The sequence below is a fragment of the Schistosoma mansoni genome, chromosome 3 (assembly GCF_000237925.1).
Source record: "Schistosoma mansoni strain Puerto Rico chromosome 3, complete genome".
In the NCBI taxonomy this organism is placed as follows: domain Eukaryota; kingdom Metazoa; phylum Platyhelminthes; class Trematoda; order Strigeidida; family Schistosomatidae; genus Schistosoma; species Schistosoma mansoni.
Genome location: NC_031497.1, coordinates 19,033,969 through 19,056,264, shown reverse-complemented (window position 1 = coordinate 19,056,264; position 22,296 = coordinate 19,033,969). Strand labels below are relative to the sequence as shown.

Here is a 22,296-nt window from a genome sequence, read left to right as displayed (position 1 = left end):
AAATGCTTGAACCCATGATATGAAGTATGGTATAAATATGAAAAAATTTCTGTCAGTTGTTTGAACCACCCAGATTTCAAGGGTGAGCGACCTGGTCACAAATCTAGGTCGTCGTCATGGTACCGACCTTTGGTCACGTTAGCGTCAAGCGAAACGCTATTGGTCGATGTGTAGGTTATGATTTTACATGGCCCTGGTATTTTAGTTCGTCCGTTCGCGGGCTAACTGCGAATTAGGACATGGCTTCTGTGGGTAGAGGGGATGTGGGCGATATCGACGCACTTCTGAGGGCTGCGGAGATTTTAGAGAAAAAAATGTACTCAAAAGGTATTTGTCGGGGTTTTGTAAGTATAGGTTTGTTTCAGATGGTTATGGCACGGCTGACACACTTCGAAATATTAACGTGGCTCAGTTTCTTGAGTGGTTAAGTACCTGTCACGAAGCTGATAGTAATGTCTCTATGGACTCTAAAATGTAGGTTAAAAGCCAATCATTTATTTTTGTTAGTTCTCCGACAATGCATGTAGAACTCGCGAATCTCATACAAATGTCAGGATGTCAGAAAATCAGTGAATTACAGACAGTATTCGGATCAGCCCGCAAATTATTTGTAAGTGTATACCATCTAAGGTCTATCAGACGCCTAAATGTTATATACCTAAACATTTGTTCGTTACATTCCCGACTGTAACCCAACTTATCAACCAGAGGTCACATTTTTCAAGTTAGACACCCGATAAATTGTTTTTAAATTTAAAAGTAGAACATATCGTTTTTTGGACTCCAAGATGTGATTTTCCCACATTCGAGGCTCTTGTGATCTATAACCATATAATAATGGGTCAAAATTATTTTGCTCGATCTAGTTTTTATTTTGATTCCATCGGTTAATCTGCCGTTAGTCCCTGAACCAGATATATTTTGATGTATCACGTCTTACAATCGAACCAACCGAACGTAAGGTGTCGATACATGTAGGTCATATAAAATGTAGGATTTTTGGGTTTCCTCTTCCTTACTATTCAGATCCCAGCACTTCATTTCGTGTGAATGTCAATCTGCAACAGAGAAAACTTCATGTTTTAGTAGACACGTGGTTCCCTAACTATCAAAACGCACAACTCACTATACGAACCGAAAACTTCATGCGTTCCAAGTGGTTATGGCTCAAGTAAGAGCCTACGCTTAACGAACATTTCACTGATGCCTCCAAGTTGGTTTAGGTGCTGAGGTTACCGATAAAAAATGTAAGGTTAATGAGGTCAAATGCCTTTTAACGCTTGGGGGCCATGTTTGGCGTGTAACATGGATCTTGCTCCCATAGCGAAGTATACTGCTACATCTATCACAGTCGGTTGATTCATGAGACTGGCGCCGTCGTTCTTGGAAGTCTTGGTTCCTGTAGTTTACAATAAGTCAATAATGCAAATAAATTCGCTCTTTATCTTTTATCAAGTCTTCAGCCTCAATATTATTTTGTAATTTTTACTTGAATCCATCTATTCTTAGATGATATTCTCTCAATCAGTCAGTCAGGTTCAACGTAGGACCGGGAACACATATGCATCTATCCAAGTTCCATACCTTGTTAGCACAACAAGATGAACACCGAATTCATAGTAGTTAATTTAATGGTGGTAATACATGAAAGAAAAATTGTATGTAAGGATATAGTACAGGAAGAAAGACAGATATGAAGCAATTTTAATCTCACGGTTTAAGAGAAGACAAAGTGTGTATACATCTATGCCATTGTGATCGAATCTGAGCCGTCACCCAAAGTCTCCAACCATTGGTTACTATAGTCACGCGGACCCCAACCAAGTAGCCTGCATCTACCAACATGGCTCAGACCAGAAGTTAGTGACTTCAAGCACTGATGCCACGTTTTGGTTTGGCCGCTCCTAACTTTCTTTCATCCGTCTCCAACACTAGTTAGCATTACGAGCCGTCGTAGTCGGTGGTTGGGCATATGTAATACGTGGCCTAACCATCTCAGTCGATGTAGATTCACAACATGATCAACTCATTTACCATCATTCCGTAATACCCTGAGTCTAACTTCACTATTATTTACCCGGTGATCACAACATATGTGAGTAATATACCTAAGACATCTGTGATCAGATACTAGCAACTTACAAGTATCCTCTACTCATAATGGCCACGTTTCGCAGCCGTAAAGTAGAACAGGACGAACTGCTGCGCAATATTTTCATCCCTTAATTGATAGACGAATATCTCGTCTTCGCCATAGGTGACGTAGGTTGGCAAAAGCCAAATTAGCTTTTTAAATCCGTGCTGAGATTTCATCAGATACCAACCCATTTCGACTGATCAGACTTCCAAAAGAAGTGAAGTTGTCGACGCGTTCGACTAATTCACTCCCTATCCTTAGTTGCCAGTCCTGGAGCAACAATTTACATTTAGAGAGGGAAAACACATTTCAAATATCCTGGCATTGTTACTCAGTGCTGACAGAAGACTCTGCATTTTATCAGCGTCTTCACCAAACAGGACTATATCATCTGCGTATTCTAAGTACATAAGTGAACCTCCTGGTAGATCAATTCCTAAAAAATTCAGTCGTTATTTCCAGCAATGGGTCTATGATGAAATTGGACAAAAATGTAGATAGTGGACAGCCTTGTCGGACACCACTTGAGGTTTTAAAATCATATGACAGTTCGCCATAAGCTCTGAATCGACTGGTAGTGTTCGAGTAAAGAGCCTTTACAAGGTTTCTGTACTTCTGAGGTACACATTTCAATGACATACACTGCCACAGAACCTCTCGGTCTACATAGTCAAATGTTGCTTTTAAGTCAAGGAAAACTATCATTGTCGGACGCCGATAAGCATGTCTGTGTTCTAGAACCTGAAGAATGGTGAATGTGTGATCGATTCAGTCACGACCAGATCTGAAGCCAACCTGATTTTCTCGTGTTTGCAGTTCATGAGTCTTAGTTAGGCGCCCGATAATTATTGAGGCTAGTATTTTAGACGCTATATTAGTCCAACTAATCCCTCTATGGTTATCACAGGATGATTTTGGCCCCTTCTTATATATTGGGACAATCAGAGATTGTGACCAGTCGGATGAGATTACATCCAACTCCTAGATTTTAGCTAAAATATTAGTCAACCTAATCGCTGAAATTGGACCACCATACTTAAAGACCTCTGGATCCAATGCATCTAGACCAGCTGCTCTTCCTCGTTTCAGATTAGCTATAGCCTTTTGAACTTCAGCTACAGTCGGGGGACCTATTTCAATGTTCCATCCAGACTGTTTGGGAATGGTGGGTAACTGTAGAGTAGCTGAAGGCCAACTGTTCTCTAAAGTGTTCTGCCCATCGTTCTAAACATCTGGGCTGAGAGCAGATAAGAGTCTTATCTTTTTCCGAGATTGTCTCGCTTACAATTGACTTCTTAATTCCGACTTCTTTTATTAGTCTGAAGAGTTGTCTGGTATTGCCTACAGCCGCTGCCTTTTCCATTTCATTTGCTTTCGTTGCCCACCACTGCTCACGATCGTTTCTTAGACTTTTAGTTAACCTAGATCTGATTTGCTTTCGCTCTTCGAATTGTTCAGAGCCTGATGGGATGAGTTTACGAGAATCCATCATTTCAATGAACTTAGACGAAATCCATTGGTTTTTTGGAACCGTTTGGTTTAAATTACTAATAGATGTTACTGCTGCTTCCACAACTGTTTGTATATCCTTCCATGCAACATCTGGGTCAGCCCCGTCTACAGAACTGCCTAGATGTGAACTCATTTGTTCCTGGAACTTACTTTTGGCTTTCTCGTCACTGAGTTCAATTCTAATGGGTCTTCTTAGTGTAGTTTTTCTGAGTCCAGTGAGGCCCGAACAAATGCGTGCTCGTATTAAAACGTGACCGGAGTCTAAACGTGTATTCCAGAACGAGCGACAGTCTTCTATCGAACCTCCAACGATGACTGATGGCAATATGGTCTGTATGAGTCCATCGTTGGTTTGGTGCAGGTGGTCACCATGTTAGACGATGTCTCTCCTCATGCTTAAAATTATTGTTCGCTAAAAATGAACGATTTTTTGAGCATAGTTGCGACAGACGATCACCATTATCTGTTCGCTGAACTGGAATACTGAAATACCCACCTAAATGTCTTTCTGTTTGGTTTAAGCTACCTAATTGGGTATTAAAGTCGCCTGCTACGAGTACTATGTCTGAGCACTTAGCTTTTTGAAGAAGTTCAGAGAGCTTTCTGTAAAAGTCTTCTTTCATTTCATCCAGGCTGCAGTCAGCAATATATCTAAGACATCTGTGATCAGATACTAGCAACTTACAAGTATCCTCTACTCATAATGGCCACGTTTCGCAGCCGTAAAGTAGAACAGGACGAACTGCTGCGCAATATTTTCATCCCTTAATTGATAGACGAATATCTCGTCTTCGCCATAGGTGACGTAAGTTGGCAAAAGCCAAATTAGCTTTTTAAATCCGTGCTGAGATTTCATCAGATACCAACCCATTTCGACTGATCAGACTTCCAAAAGAAGTGAAGTTGTCGACGCGTTCGACTACTTCACTCCCTATCCCTAATTCAGGTGTTGACAATAATCACTAAACAATTTCAAGCAGGTCAAAAATAAAAAAATATCAATGACGTTCATTTTATATCCGATTTCAAGTGGGAAGGAATATGTACCAGTGTAGTATCACCAGTCTTTACAAGAACACCTTGGTCTAAACCGACCATGCCTATTCACACTTGATAAACGAATTGAATTCCTACTGTAATACCTGTCGTTACCCTGCAGAAGTTAGGAGGTTGAAGGCACCGTTTTCACGTCAAATTAAATACCTTAATTAACTTTTAGTTCTGTCTTTCAGTTATGTTTGTTTAATGTCATCATTGATACCAAGATAGTCCCTCATGAATAAAGACAGCACTATCATTACTGGTCAAAATTTTTAACATTTAATGAATCCATTCTTCTAGAGTTTTCGGATACTTTTGATGTATGGTATGAAATTATATTTTTGGCTGTTTGTTGAAGAGTACATTTTAGTTTAATACATAAATAATGCATTACCATTTTCTCTGTAATAGTCAGTCATTTCACTCACCAGGATTTTTGAAAGCATCGAACTTGGTTTCAAATGCTCTTTAGTTAATCGTCTCATCTACTTTCTACTTGCAAGCAAGACTGGAATACATACCAGTTCCGGAACGCTGTGCTGTTTTAAAAAAAATGAAACACTCCCCAAAAATTCTAGCATTTTACCTCAGTGTGTTCATAAGAGTCAGTATTTCGAAACTGTATATTAAAGGGTTGTTTGCATACTACAAATCGACGTAATAAAACTTTAAATTTACTTACGCCTGTTACTCCCAATGGAGCATAGGCCGCCGACCAGAATTCTCCAACCCACTCTATCCTGGGCCTTCCTTTCTAGTTCTAACCAATTTTCATTCATTCTTCTCATATCTGTCTCCGTTTCTCGAAGTGTTCTTTGGTCTTCCTTTTCTCCTTTGGCCTTCAGGATTCCATGTGAGGGCTTGTCTTGTGACGCGATTGGGTGATTTCCTCAAAGTGTGTCCTATCCACTTCCAGCATTTCTTCCTGATTTCTTCCTCCACTGGAATCTGGTTTGTTTTCTCCCACACTAGCTTGTTGCTGATAGTGTCTGGCCAACGGATCCGAAGTATCTTGCGTAGACAACTGTTGATAAACACTTGTATCTTCTGGATGATGGCTTTCGTAGTTCTCCAGGTTTACGTCCCATACAGTAGAACTGTCTTGACATTTGTATCGAAAATTCTGATGTTGGTGTTGGTTGACTATTGTTTTGAGTTCCAGATGTTTTTCAGTTGTAAATATGCTGCTCTTGCTTTGCCAATCCATGCCCTCACAGCTGCATCAGATCCACCGTGTCCATCGATAATGCTACCCAGATATTTAAAGGTTTTCATATTGTCTAAAGCTTCTCCGTCAAGTGTAATTCGATTGGTGCATGTTGTGTTGTATCGGAGAATCTTGCTTTTTCTTTGTGTATATTGTGACCTACTGCTGCTGAGGCTGCTGCTACACTAGTCGTCTTCTCCTGAATTTGTTGTTGCGTGTGTGATAGAAGAGCCAGATCATCTGCGAAGTCTAAATCGTCCAGCTGCATCCTACCTGTCCATTGTATCCCGTGCTTTCCTCCAGATGTTGACGTCTTCATGATTCAGTCGATCACCAGGAGAAAGAGAAAGGGTGAGAGTAAGTAACCTTGCCTGAAACCGGTCTTTACCTCGAACGAGTCTGTCAACTGTCCTCCATGAACGATTCTGCAGTTTAATCCATCATAGGAATTCCGTATGTTGTTGACTATCTTCTCAGGCACGCCGTAGTGTCGAAGAAACCTCTATAGTGTTGTCTTGTCCACGCTATCAAATGCTTTCTCGTAGTCAATGAAGTTGATGTAGAGTGATGAATTCCATTCAACTAGTTGCTCCACAATGATCTGTAGAGTTGCGATTTGGTCTGTACACGACCGATCGTTAGTGAATGCAGCCTGTTGATTTCGAAGTTGGGCGTCTACGGAGTCCTTCATTCAGTTTAACAATACCCATTTGAAGAAATTTCTTGGTATTGAGCGAAGAGTGATGCCCCTGTAATTATCGCACTTGCTGAGATTGCCTTTCTTTGGTATTTTGATAAGAAGTCCTTCATTCCAGTCTGTTGGTACTTGTTCTTCATCCCAAATCTTATTGAAGAGAATGTGGAGTATCTTTGTAGTTGCTGCTACATTTGCTTTCAGTGCCTCTGCTAGGATGTTGTCTGGTCATGCTGCTTTGCCGCTCTTGGTTTGTCTGAGTGTCATGCTGATCTGTTCAATTGTTGGTGAGCCAACATCGATTTGGAGGTCCGTGTGTGCTGCTTCGATGTTGGGTGGGTTCAGTGGAGCTGGTCGATTCAAGAGTTCTTTGAAGTGTTCTACCCATCTGTTTCGTTGTTCTTCAAAGTTGGTGATTACTTTGCCTTCCTTGCTTTTCACTTGTCTTTCTGGCTTACGGTAATTTCCAGCAAGTTTCTTTGTTGTATCATACAATTGTCTCATGTTTCCTTCTCTTGCAGCCTTTTCCGCTGTCATCGCTAAATCTTCCACATGTTTACGTTTGTCGGTTCTGCTGCTCCTCATCACTTGCTTGTTTGCTTCTGTGTATTCGGCTTGTGCCTTGGCTTATTCTGCTCTTGTTCGGCTGATATTTATTGCTGCCTTCTTGTTTCTCCTTTCTTCAATCTTATCCAGTGTATCGACAGTGATCCATTACTTGTGATGGTGCTTCTTGTGGCCCAGAACCTCCTGACATGTTGAAATGATTGCCTCCTTGATACCTTTCCAGTTGCTCTCCATGGTAGTTCCCTCTGCATTCAGTAGATCATGAAAGGCCTGGAACCCGTTGCTGAGGACTATGTTGAATTTGTTGAGTTTGTTAGCATCTCGAAGAAAGGCCGTATTAAACTTTTGTGATGTTGTCCGCGCCGTTGTCCAGTGCTTCTTAAGTTCTAGTTTCATCTTGGCGACCAGCAAATGATGATCTGATGCTATATCAACTCCTCTCCTGGTTCTCACATCCTCCATCATCCTCCTGAAATCTAAACTACAAGATAAATTTCTGGTAGGCTTGGCGGATGTATTAACTTTGACAATTTGTACATAACAGAATCAGGTAAATACGGAAAACAGCATTTCTGACGTAACCGATCTAGACATTCTCCAACAAGCTCTAACTCTACCCGAACCGCTTTAGCAAAAACCTATCACCTTACTTACTACACTGGCTAGGACAATGATGTGTAGGGAAAATATTATTGTTAACCAGAGCAAAAGCATGACATCTATTGACAAAGTTGTTACCTGATGACTTGAGTCGTGTAAGAAAGTCCATGTTGTCTAACTGTATTTTCAACATAATCGTTATGAACGAATGAACACTATGGGAGATGTGATTCAACAATGGTTGCCGTTGCAAAAACGCAACCGTTCTCCATCTTCCTAGGTGTCTCCGACATTGCATTATCTATATCCCCCATTTCCTAGCTTGATTCATCGCATTTGATTGTTACCTTCATATTACCTGTATTTTTATTCCCACTATTGGTTTTGCTGCTGCTGTAATAGTGTAAATTATGACCAAGTCCTACAATGTTAATATCTGCAATTCATTAATCGAAGTAAAAGAATCACTGCGACGGTAGACTATTGTTATTCAAGAGCTGACTGGAGCAACATAATGTAGGGTGTTACCCAGGGGTTTACTAGTTCAATTTTCTGGGTTGACTTGGCTTTAAATCGGTATCGGCGCAAATGCATTACATTGTCTTCCTTAAACTCCTAACCAGGGTGTATGGTTCCACAATTTTCAGTCCTTATTTTCATTTGTTTTTACTTCCACCCCTATTTACCTCTGTTAGTGTCGTTGTTTTTACTCGTATTTTCCCTTCCCTTGGTCACTTATTTGTATTGAGCTTAACACTAGTGCTTTAGAACATATTTTTATGCCGAATACCACGTTCTCATTGAGTTTCCCGTAATAGTCATATTTTGTTTCATCTCTGTTTGTGTTCTGGAGTCCATGAACATTGAGTCAACAAACTATCCTACCAGACCCTAAAATCTTCCACCTCCACCCAACCAGTTTTTTTAGACCGCTTAAAATGACACCAACGTGGTTTTTTATGATATACATAAAATTTACCATTTGAAAATATTCTTTTTAGACTACCAAATCAACTCCTCTGAGTTATTCAGATGGTGATCCGGTGTTTACATATCATCCTGATGTTTGGAATCAATGTCCTGCATCTCATTTAAGACCAGACTCTGCTTCTTCGAAGTTGCCGCAAAGTCACTGTCGTGTCCTCACAGCTGCTACAGGTGTCACTCAATTATCAGAACCGTTTCCAGTAGGAGGAATTGGAACGACAGATGAACCAGATGGATTGTCCAACACAAGTGGTAAGTTTTCATGTACACTGTTTTTAATACTGCACATTTTCAAATATGACTTAAATTCGGTTCTTACTACACTACATATGACCGAAAATTGTCTATTACGATATTATTTAAAGGAACATGTTTTCCATTTACCAGTTCTGCAGTTCGACCATTTAAAATCGTTTAATCCTCCACCCCTACTGACTACTATGTTGTGATACGGCTTAAAGTCAAAGTTGTTCTGCTAGTTGAATTGACAAAATAGAAAAGTTTCCTACAAACAGCCAGTAGTGCCAATGATCATGCTTTATCATTTTGGGAAGAGGCAACAAATGTCGATTGGGAAAACGTCCTATCCCAAGCGTTCCTGTACTCGACAATGAGCTTCTCTAAGAATTCAAGAGCACTGTACAAATGGTAGCATTTCTAAAGACACCTAAATATAAAAGACCTTAAGTGGATATTCAATAGTTTCTACTCGATTACTGAACAAACCGATACTTATCAAATTTCTTCCTCAGGTAATTCGAAAAATAAGGTTAGAAAGTGATAACCACGCTGTGCACTTCTACCATTACATGTTCCCCACCAATGAACATTTTTCATAATCAACTTCTATCTCTCCATGTTTCTCCAGATTTCTTCATCCCCCCATATTCATAGATTTTATATTGCTGATTCGAAATTACGATGTCGTACCCCAAAGTTCGTTAAACTCTCCAAATAGACTAGTACTTGGCATATAAATTCATAAATGTAAGTCTCCACGTCCTAAGTCAGGATGGCGAAATGAAATTAATTAGATAATAATCAAAGAAATAAAAGTAATCATATTGATAATAGTGGTAAAAAAGACTGTTTGTGCAACGGCAACCATTGTTGAATCACATCTCCCATAGTGTTCATTCGTTCATAACGATTATGTTGAAAATACAGTTAGATAACATGGACTTTCTTACACGACTCAAGTCATCAGGTAACAACTTTGTCAATAGATGTCATGCTTTTGCTCCGGTTAACAGTAATATTCTCAGAAGGGGGTTTTGTAGAGATTTGTAGTAATTTAATGGTTAAAATCATGAATCGATTGAAGCTAGACCACCACGGAAAACCTGGAAGCACTAGACGGTTGCTCAATTTCGTGGATTGGTTGGAGCTAGACAATAACACTGTTGGATGCCAGCTCAGTATTCTAGAGGTTAAGCGCTCGCGCGCGAAACTGATAAGTCTTGGGTTCGAATCTCGCGAAGCGGGATCGTGGATACGCACTGCTGAGGGGTCCCACAATAAGACTGAACGGCTACCTAGTGCTTCCAGGTTATTCATGGTAGTCTAGTTTCAATTGATTCATAATTTCAACTATAAAATAATATTTTCCCTACAAATCATTATCGTAGCCAGCTTTGTGTGTCAAGAAAGATGGTGTTTATGCATAACACTTTCAAACGAACTTGATTGATGACGGCACATTACATCATAAACCAGTTTTCTCCATTCAAAATAAATTTTTCATGTACAGTCACTCTGAAAATCATCTGTGAGAACATTTGGAGTTTACGCACACCCCATAGATTCACAAATGTACTATAGTTGATCTAAGTCTGAAAAATTAATCGTTCTTTTGAAGCTTTCTCTGCCATGTTACTTATGATTTATGGATGCTATTGAAGTTAGAGTACTACCACAGAGTCATCTTCGTGTCACTTTATACAGAGTAATGAATACAGAAAATGTTACACAACATCACTAGTTTCCAAAAATGCGTAACCTTATTAAGGATGTCTGAGCGATGACCTTTCTTTTGTCCGGTTTCGTGAATCAGACTGCCACAAGACTTGTTGATCATTAAAACCAAGTGCTCCTTTTGAGTTGTAAAATACCTCAGTTTTACTTCAGTGACCATGCCCTTATTTCAGAGCATGCGGATTAGATGCTAAGTCTGAAACATACCTGATTTTCCTATATTTATCGTCCTTGAGTTCCAATTGACAGCTGATCGATTTCGAATGTTAAGATCTTGGAAATGATATAAATCAAATTGATTCCCTTATGGTCATCACTGAAAGATTCGTGTTTTCTTGAATATTGTAATGATTAAGAATCAAGACCGTCTAGATATGGTTACTGTATCACTCTAACCATAATAAAGAAACACCTGGAACTAAGTTATCATAGCCTGCTGCTCTCCCATAGTTCAAGTCAATTATATTCTCAATTCCTTTAAAAGTTGAAGGTGAGACCGAAAATTTACATCAAGCCTGTTTAATTTTCCCTTCCGTCTTTCCAATCACGTAACTTGACAGTGTTAACTTTTTACGTAGCTACCTTGCTACTGTATCCGTACTTTTAATCGTTTCAGTCAGTCAGTCACAATATAGAACTTCGTACGTACGTACATCAGTTCGAGTTGCCATACCACATTATCACAGAGATGCAGTTGTCAATTCAAATCCTATAGTGGTAGAAGTTTTTTTTATTTATTTATTTAAACACATAAATATTGGTACAAGGAAGCACCAGATACATATGCGCCACACAAATCTCATTCGATTTGTGTGAGGGCTGTGATACTGCCCAGGTGCCCAGACTGAGGCAGGAGTGGTAGAAGTAGTAAGAGTATAATCAGAAATCCAAAAGATAAGGGTTTGAAGATGTTGTTCAAGGAGTATAATCCAGTGAAATAAATTTGAAAAGAGAAAAAGGATAGAGAGATGAAGAATTCAAAAGACTAGAATTTGGTAGATCACTTTTAATTGTTTACTCTTTAGCTGTAAGTAGTTCTGTTTGCACCATAGAAATGACTTAGTATTTCAGTATATGCTAAATATTACTTATGAAAGTAAACTGCCTAGTTTATTCCAGACTAGCCTGTTTCTTTAAATTGTCCTTTCTTTTGTTTTTCACCCTTGTTATAATGAAATACATTTCCAGAATATGTACTGTGTACCTATTTTTAACCCACCTTTCACTAAAAGTACAATGTGTTCTTTTTAACTCATTCTATTTTAATAAATAAGTTTGGTTATTTGTCATATTTGATGCTTAGACTTATATATGATAAATGTAAGTTTCGCAAATCTGTGGTTCATTGCACATCATCCGCTAAACCTGCAATACCAGCTTGTTAAAAACTACCAAGTAAGGTTGAGAGTGCTTGCCAAAATAAATCATCCCTCAAGCTGTAAATCACAGACGATGAGCTTATTATTATTTTCTCACTTACTGAGACTCGTTTATTGAGTGTACTAAGAGTCGAATCTAGCTCATCACTTCAAACTCGATGTCGCCAGTCTCCGATAATCGGCTATAGTAAAACAAGAGTATCAGTAGTCACAACAACTTATCAAGTACGCACTACTGGGTATCAATCCAATCATTCACTAAAAATTGTTTTCTATGTCTTTCATTCATATTCTGAAAGTAGCCGTTAGCAATTTAATTTAAATGGATATAAGCTTTTTCTGTATACTTGTACCGCAAAGGCATTTTTCTTAAAATATCAGCCATTTAATGAAAGACTAACCATTTCTGAGGATCAAACAGCTCTCGATTTATTCATTATCTAATTTAAACATCTCATTTCTGTCAAGGATTTTTAGAAAATGTCCATTTACATTTTCCGTTACAGATGATGTTTGTATGGATAGTTCAAGTCAGGACAGCTATTCTGGTAATACAGCTCCCGTACGTGCGAATACTAATGTTATGCACATTTTGAACACATCCCTTGGTTCTGAATTTAATGGCCATGTGGATCCTGGGAATAATAAATCTCAATATTCTAATTGTCGTTTGAGATCAGCTCTACTAACACCTTATTCTCCTGGTTCTGAAATACATTCCACTAACAGTGTTAGACACTTGAATCATTTTTTGAATAAGGATATCTCCACTTCTAACATACCGCTTCAACAGAGACCAGTTACTGAAAGTATTCAACCTGAAATATTTCCTAATAGCAATTCATCACAACGGCTACTGGAAGTTCTTTCTAGGACGTATGAAAATTATGATGATTTAGATCAACGTAACTCTAAGTTTCGAGCATCTGAGAGCCCTCAAAGGACTCCAACTGTTCATCAACAAACTTCCTGGAGTGCACCTCCGTCTGTCTCATCCAGTAGTTGTGCTACTCCGGATAAAGAATGTTGCGATGCAATAAATCAAATTGAAATTCCTCAACCAGTTCGTCCAACACGTTTCAGTTGTTCAAGTTTACCTGTAAAGAAACGCAAGTTGGATTGGAAACAATCAGATAATTGGTTGTATGATTTACAGTCATCTGATAAGCATTTATGTAAATTTAAGAAAACTCCCAACGTTAATCCTTCAGATCTTGTTAGTACTACTGGTTTTATGACGACATCAAGTCATGATAATCCCACATACTGTTCATCAAGTGGGAGTATCCCAGAAAGACGGAAATCAGTTAGTGGTATATCTGTATCGGATAATACTCAGCAGTCTGTCACTTCAAAGATCACCATTCCTTTGTTGAGAACTTGTTCTGTGCCTGTAAACAGTGAACAACGTATGAGTAGGTTTCCAAGTATTTTTTTTATTCATATTTAGTAGTTCTCAAGTTTTCTACTCTAAATCAATGTGAAGTGATTAAATATATGGTCGTACTATAATAAAATTCCTTAGAACAACGCTGTCTGAACCTATTTTATTGCTGAAGACTTTTTATTTGGATCTCCAAAGCTATATATCCCTCGGGATGAACTGTCCTTGCACTCAACTTATTTTAAACTCTGCTGTTGCGAAAATTAAGTAACTCGTCATTCGCACTGCCCTTTGAAGACAAATTAATAATAAAGGGCAGGAAGGAAAATAAAGCAAATGAGTGCTTTACGAATCATAGGTAAACTATAACTTTGCCAAAACTATCTGTTCTGTAAGAGGTCTGATTAATTATACTGCATACAGCAGACTGGGAAACAAAGTATGATACGTTTTAAGCGCTATTCTAAATCTGTTTTGACCAGAAATGCAAGTGTGATATTCATAAACATGGGAGTTCTCGTTTTCTAAGTGAGGTACACACTTTTCGTGTTTACAAATTTGACCCAACAGAAGGACGAAGCTCCTTCATCTGTCCCATCACAGTCCAAATCTGCTCGTCATGAAAGAACAATGTTCGTCTTCAAACCCCGCTTTCGTTGTCCAACCGTAAAAAACAAATAATACAGCTAAGTAAGATTCCACCCCTTATCTGGTTTTACAGGTTGTTCAATTCTGAATTCAACTAAGTAGAGTATCTATAAGGTTAGGTGTGTAGTTGAATTTGGTTTATAAATCGTGAAAGTAATAGTAAACAACCTAGGCTTTTTTTTCAGAAAAATGCACAGAACTCTTTTAATGGCATGAGCCACCCGGTTAATCAGCTGTCTACGCATATGCTAAGGCCAATTGATTGCATGCATTCATATTGATCGCTTGGCTGTCACTTGGGCTGTGTTTTCAGTAATTCCCATGACCTTGTAATTATAACTAGTGGATAATTTCTAGACATATTGAACATACAACTGCCTGTCCGTATTACTATTGCTACATATCGATTAACCTGAAGAGACGACTATGATTGGTTAACTTATACTCAGGTGGGGGTGTCGCTTAAATGCACCGTATGCCAAACCCATAGCCTACCAAATCAATCCCATGAAACATCCTTTTCCGAAATCTGCAACTGATCCAATTTTAGGACCTGTCATCAAATTAAGCGCAGTAAGTAGTTTTCCTAACAAATTGGAATCAGCTAGCCAACCATCCAAACCCTCAGAATATCTATCTGCAATTTTCGACTCCAAAAACCTCGATCTCTCAGACCTGGTGGAGATGCATGACCTTGAACGAGTTCAGGATTCAACTATAAATATTTCCCTACTTCTGTTAAGTCTTATGTGATCGGCTCCAAGCAGTTATCCCTTGTGCACTGCGGTCACGCTCTCAGGTCATTAAGGCCACTTCTAATCCCGTTTCGTTTTCAGGTACCTCTAGAAGAACTCTTCCATGATGTGTTCAATCGGAAAGTGATAACCACCCTCATACCTCTAACAGTACTGCAGATCACTGAGTCAGAACTAACCACTTGGATATTAGAATAATCACCAACCAGTCAGTGAGCTACAAAGTAGGACCAGACATATATGCATCGGTCCAAGTTCCATACCTCGTTAGCACAACAAGATGAACACCGAATTCATAGTAGTTAATTTAATGGTGGTAATACATGAAAGAAAAATTGTATGTAAGGATATAGTACAGGAAGAAAGACAGATATGAAGCAATTTTAATCTCACGGTTTAAGAGAAGACAAAGTGTGTATACATCTATGCCATTGTGATCGAATCTGAGCCGTCACCCAAAGTCTCCAACCATTGGTTACTATAGTCACGCGGACCCCAACCAAGTAGCCTGCATCTACCAACATGGCTCAGACCAGAAGTTAGTGACTTCAAGCACTGATGCCACGTTTTGGTTTGGCCGCTCCTAACTTTCTTTCATCCGTCTCCAACACTAGTTAGCATTACGAGCCGTCGTAGTCGGTGGTTGGGCATATGTAATACGTGGCCTAACCATCTCAGTCGATATAGATTCACAACATGATCAACTCATTTACCATCATTCCGTAATACCCTGAGTCTAACTTCACTATTATTTACCCGGTGATCACAACATATGTGAGTAATATACCTAAGACATCTGTGATCAGATACTAGCAACTTACAAGTATCCTCTACTCATAATGGCCACGTTTCGCAGCCGTAAAGTAGAACAGGACGAACTGCTGCGCAATATTTTCATCCCTTAATTGATAGACGAATATCTCGTCTTCGCCATAGGTGACCTGTGGAGAATATAGTAATTTTGAGAGTTGAATTCATGGTTCAATCCAGGCTAGACTATCACTGAGAACCTAGAAACAATTGACAGCCGTTTCGTCCTATTATGGGACTTTTCAGCAGTGCGCATCCACGATCTCGCACGCGGGACTCTAACCCCAACTTCTAGACCATTGAGCCGGCATCCAGCAGTGTTAATACCTAATTTCACTAAATTCATGATCTCGCGTAAGCCTTTATTCATTGCCTGAAGTGGATAACTGTCTGACACGGGACATGAATTGAACTCTACTGTTCACGACTTCTCACTAGAACTCCAGGAAATTCATTTTGAATCTAGTCATGAATGAGCACACGGTAATCGGAATGGGGATTTGTAGAGGCCGTAGGCCCTGATTTCGAGTCTCACGTGCGGGATCGTGGATGCGCACTTCTGAGGAGTCTTATATCAGGACGAACTGGCCGTCCAGGGCTTCCAGGTTTTCAGTGGTTGTCTAACTTATATTGACTCATGAATACAGACGATAAAATCATTATTATATTACCATAAATAAATAAATATATTTGTAATATCCCAATGAGTAGGAAGTTTAATTTTTATTTGAAATTATCAAGTCAAACCTTGGTAACTATACCTATTATTATTAATATTATTGTAGCTCGAAAATATAAGTACTGTGACGATTCGATGTGATTTAATTGAAGTGTTTTCAGCTTATTTAATAATATATTGAAAACCAACACAATTCGTTTTAATGTTAGACAACCTAAATATCACAACTTGGTTTCTAGTTTATCTTATAAAACCTCTTTGGGTGTAAATACGTACATTCGAATGTCAAAATAAATAAAAGTTATTCACTTCATCAGATCTGTGATACCGGTCTTTTTCTGATATGTAAATATCTAGAAGAATGTGAAGACTTAGTTTTGTTGTATAACATTAATTTTGAAGTCACGATGACTCTGGCACTCATCATATATTTTCTTTGCTTTACCAGTCGTATGTATAGAAACAGGTCTTGAACATTTAAACTCAGTTACATAGTACAATAATATGTGGATATTAGGGGCAAAATAACTTAAGATAATAGTAATATCAAGATAGAGGAATCTATACACCATAGAAATTAAAATAAAAATAAGTGAATATTTGCTCTATGGTGAATTCTAATAGATCATATGTTAGGATGAAATGATTTTAATGGAGTTATGTTCTCTGAGCTGAAAGGTTCATTAGTGAAATTTTCGTGGTCTTGCTAGGCAAAACTACCATCAGCGCAAAACTCAGACGGATGTTAGCTATTCACATTCCTCTAAATATGACTAACATCTCGTTTTGTTAACATTAGATTTGATTGGTTGTTGGTGTCAACACTTGTTCTGTTATTGTTTACAATTCTATTTTGATTTAATGTTGAAAAAAATAAGCTCTAAATCATATGTGATGAAATTCAAATAGCTTACTTTAGTTTGAATTTAGTACTGCTAATGTTGTCTAGAAAGAACGAAAGTCCCGCTATTAAACTACTTTATTCAGAGAATCCAACTCAAAGTCCGATAAAGGCACTATTATTTATTTGACCTCTAATATAACCGTAAAATAGGTTTCCGAACATTTTTTCCCATGTAGTTCGTATTCTATTACATAGTTGTTGAAGTTCAAATAGTCGATTATAGTAATGATAACTAAGTAACAAATTTTTTTTCGCTAATAACCATAATCACTGATATAATCAGTTGTGATGATCATTCTATAACTATCACTAATATGTTCAAATGATAAACTCGTTAAAAGGAAAATTGCATGTAGTTTCTCCAATAACTATGTAAATCAATCACATTGATGATAATCCTTCAAAGTTTCAAATCTAGATTGAATGAAGTATATAGTGTTAATGTAAACTTGGCTACTTTTTAAACTGATGCGAATTTCCTATCAGACCCGAAGTTGCTTACCCATTTACTCACGTATCTGAATAACCTTACTGTTATAAACAAAATTATTATTATGTAATATATATTGTGATCAATATAACCTGAATATGCTTCTTTCTTTCTAACTTCTTCATTAAAAACTATACAAATGATCGTCATTGCTTCATTGTTTCTTTTCCAGTTCATTCACCAAAACTTTTAGATACTTTGACATTTTCTAAACATTTAATTGAAGAGAAAAAATCGTTAATAAAAACACCTTATCAAAATCATTTTTCTGTTCTTACTCGTACACTAACCGGTTCGGACAATATTAAAAATCATATAAACAGTTCAAAACAGTATGCCTCTGAGCTAACAACAATGTCAAATGGTTCGAATGTTTCAAAATTATCAAAAGATAGTATTTTTAACATGAGTGATAATAAGAAGAGGAAGTATGCCACTCTTTCCAGTGTTGATTTATGTACTACAACAGGGGGTAGCAACTATTATCCCGGTGTTTTTAATAATAATAATAACTATAGTAATAATAATAGTGATGAAGATTCGTATATTTCAAAAGTCAGTCATTCAACGACATCTTCCACTATTCACTACAATACAAGGAAACCGATAACAGCGGATTTATTATTTCGTTCACCACATAATACTCATAAACATCGTTCTCATGCTCATAATAACAATGAAAATAGTAATAATCAATTAGCACTGTCTGATGGCTCTGACAACATTCATAACCGTAATGAAATATTTGATCATACAAATGGAGTTCATCAACATCATTGTTTCTCAAAACTACAAACTGCTAGAACTGTAGAAATGAATGTATCCAATTTCGATCACAATAATAATAGTAGTAATAATAAATTGAATGGATCCACACCAGTGGTAGAACGCAAACACAATGGTCTTATACAAACTATACCGCATAATGAACATAACAATACTGTATCACATCAACTATCTCATACACTCAAAGAAGATACTGTTTATGATTTTAATTCAATTTGTCAGAAACAATCTAACAATTCGGATAATAGTAATGATATCACATCAGGTCAAGACAGGAATAATCTTGTTAATAATTACCAACAACTATCATCTATTATTAGTCAGTCAACAATGCTTCCTAACCATGCTGTTACTACTACCTCCACTCCAACAACAGTTACTAATGTTATTAGTCATAATCTAAATACTTATGTAAGTAGCTATTGTTTTTCATATTCGATTAATGATGGTTTTTTGAGATTAAAATTGTGTGAAATTATTCGACGTTATGTTTCGTTGTTTCACCTTTAAACTACTCTTCATTTCTTTGAACATTATTGTAGAGTGAAATAGTTCATTCATTGTAGTGGAGCAATGATTCAGTAGTTAAGGTGTTCAACTTTGATCCATTAAGTAGCAGGTTCAAATCCCTATCTGCCTATTACGGTTTAGGCAACCTACTAGTATCACTAACCCTCACGCTTAGAATGCGGGTCATCGTAGTTTAGGCTTAATTAAGTGATTTATTATAAGTCTACATACTTTAGTAAATTATTCACATGCTACAATACCTACATAAGAGCAAGATCCAAAAGTACAACAGCGAGTGCCAATCAAATCACACTTGATAGAAAAGCTCTGGAAGAGGTGGAAACTTCTACGTAACTGGGTAGCATCATTGATAAACAATAAGGATCTGATACAGATGTAAAGGCACGAATTAGCAAAGCAATGATAGAACTCCTGCAATTGAAGAACATCTGGAACTCAAAACAACCGTCAACCAATACTAAAGTCAGAATTCCCGACACAAACATCAAGACAGTCCTATTGTGCGGAGCTGAAACTTGGAGAACTACAACTATCATCAAAAATGTCTACACAATGTACCCCAGATCCATTGACTAGATACCATCAGCAAATAACCTGTGGCAGAGGACGAATCGGCTTCCAACTGAAAAGGAAATTAGGCAAAGACACTGGAGATGCACAGGGCATGCATTGCGGACATCATCAGACTGTATAACTAGTCAAGCTCTAACTTGAAATCCCCAAGACGAAAGAAAAAGAGACAAACTAAAGAATACATTGCTCCGGAAATTGGAGGCAGATATAAAAAGAATGAGTAGCAATTAGAAACAGCTGAAAAGGAGGGCCCAAAACAGTCGGTTGGAGAATCCTGTTCGGTGACCTATGCTGCGCGAGGGGTAAAAGGCGTGAGTAACTACCTACCTACTTGTCTAAACTTGCATCTTGAACAATGTTTAAAAAAATCTGCTTAGGTTTTTTATGTAACATATGTCTAGTGCTTCATAAAAACATAGTTTGTCCTTGGGCTAATTTAGAACACACTAAAAATAAAAGTTATTATAGGCCCATTCTCTTCATCAATCCTGCTAACATGTCTTTATTATATATGGTATTGTCCTCCTTTGAAACTACACACACACACACACACTCAATGGGACTTTTCTTTCTCTAAGCATCCTGCACTAAAAATCGAAATTCTATGTTTCAAGTCTAATTATATTTTATAGAAATTGTAGATATGAAAGAATAATCATGTATATAAATATTTAATGTTTTCATAGGTTGATTCAAGCATCAAAAGTGATTGTAAGCATGTTTCTGTGAATTCCAGTCCTCTAAAATCAGTTATGCCAGAATCTACAATCAATAAACCACCAGCGGAACAGTTCAAATATTCACATGAAAATTTACCTGATGGTGCAACCACATTATCACCATCATCATCAGTATCATCATCGTCTATGTTAACAAATCAAATGAATGTTAACGGTGCACATGTTATTATGATGCTTTCCCCGTCTATCACAATCCCGACATCTCTTCATTCATCTTTAACCAGTCAGATTATTACATCGTCATCATCATTGTCAAATGTTCAACAATCTTCACCCAATTATAATAACAATAATAATTCTAAAATCATACCACATCCATCTAATTTTCCCCAAACTTATACTACCCCCGCCATCACCACATCAAACTTTGTAAATAGTAGTAGTGGCACATCATCCTTCCCTTTACTTTTAATTTCTGCTTCTTCATCGGCCAGTGCAGTTGCATTAGCTGAGGCTGCTGCTTTAGCTACAGGAGTACCGTCGACAAGTTTTGTACCTGTTCCTGTACAAGTCACTACCTATGTCCCTCCACCATCATCAACAACAATCACAACAACACGACCGATAAAAAATGAAGAGCATAATGACAAATTAAAAATTCAATGTAAAATTTCCAATTCATCGAATAATGAGATTAACACCATTTCAAATCAACATTTTATTCTGTCAGTCATGGTGACTGATAATCATGTTCATAATAATAGTGATGATGATGATAACAATAATGTTAATGGTAATAGTGATAATCAGAAATCATTATCAGTTCAAAGAAAAATCCCATTTGTCTTAAGTGCACCTAGTTTACATCCGAATTTCAATAATATTCAAAATGATAGAAAAAGTATTATTAATGGTAAACAACACCATTCCACTCCAGTATTAAAAGATATTTCATCGACTAACACATCAGATGATCATGTTTATGATAGTAAATTGACCCATCAAGCTGTATAATGTCGTTGATGATGTTAAAAACTGAGGGGGGATAGGCAGCATAAAAATAGAAAGTGTCAAATAATTGGTAAAGGAGATGACAAATACAATCTCTATACTTGTAAACTGACAATATGCCTCCATCCCTACTACCATTACTACTGCTTTTATTGCTATACATAACAGTAGTATTCAAATAAAGGTCTCTTTATACTTATCAATGTATTCCCTTGATCTTATTGACTATTACTTCAACTAAGTGAGTTGTTCACCTGAAATAGTTCTCTTTTGATCATTACCTAGGCGATTATTACTTCTGTTTTTTTAGTTTCCCTTCTACAGTTATTTCCATTTATCGTCAAAATAATTTCATTTTTTCTGTTGACATGTATGTGTGTTCATGTTTCAATGTTCCAACCATCAACTATCACATTTCTTCTAAATAAATAAGATCTACGTTTTTTTAATTATTAGGTGTCGAATAATTACTAATAGATTACCATATCACATTAATTATCTCATACATTTTTCAGTTTTTATCGTTTTCTTGTTTTTACAAATTATTTGTATATTTAGGTTTCATTACGAATCTATCATCATTAGTGTTATTATCATTTTTGTGTGACCTCTTCACTACGCGCCTATAAACACATTCATCCTACATTTGCTATTCTCTCATCACCACCACTCTTTTTCTGTATTGTTTCCTTCCTTGGACACATGTACGTAGGTATATATATATATTCAAACGGAATACACCCATTGAGAAATAAAATAAGGAAGATATATATGTGCTAAACTGTTTTTTCTCACTTTGTGTGCACTATTTTTTGGTATATATCCAGTTGTAGTTTACACAATATCAATATGCTGCATGTAAACACAAAATCCCCTTCTTTGGTGTCTTTTCTCTCTCTTCATCATTAGCTAATAAGAAAAAGTGAACTGATATTTTGAACAGTTGA

At 37.3% G+C, this 22,296-nt stretch overlaps 1 protein-coding gene across 1 annotated transcript; it reads left to right on the top strand.

Moving 5' to 3' along the window:
• Positions 1–239: 239 nt before the first annotated feature.
• Positions 240–21,352, top strand: Smp_138320 (hypothetical protein; the record flags this gene model as incomplete). Its single annotated transcript, XM_018799524.1, has 9 exons — positions 240–327; positions 366–474; positions 508–610; positions 8,760–8,997; positions 12,605–13,513; positions 17,941–18,196; positions 18,368–18,965; positions 20,627–21,002; positions 21,162–21,352. The coding sequence occupies 9 exons, from the start codon at positions 240–242 to the stop codon at positions 21,350–21,352; spliced, it is 2,868 nt and encodes a 955-aa protein (XP_018651304.1).
• Between the last annotated feature and the right edge of the window lie 944 nt (positions 21,353–22,296).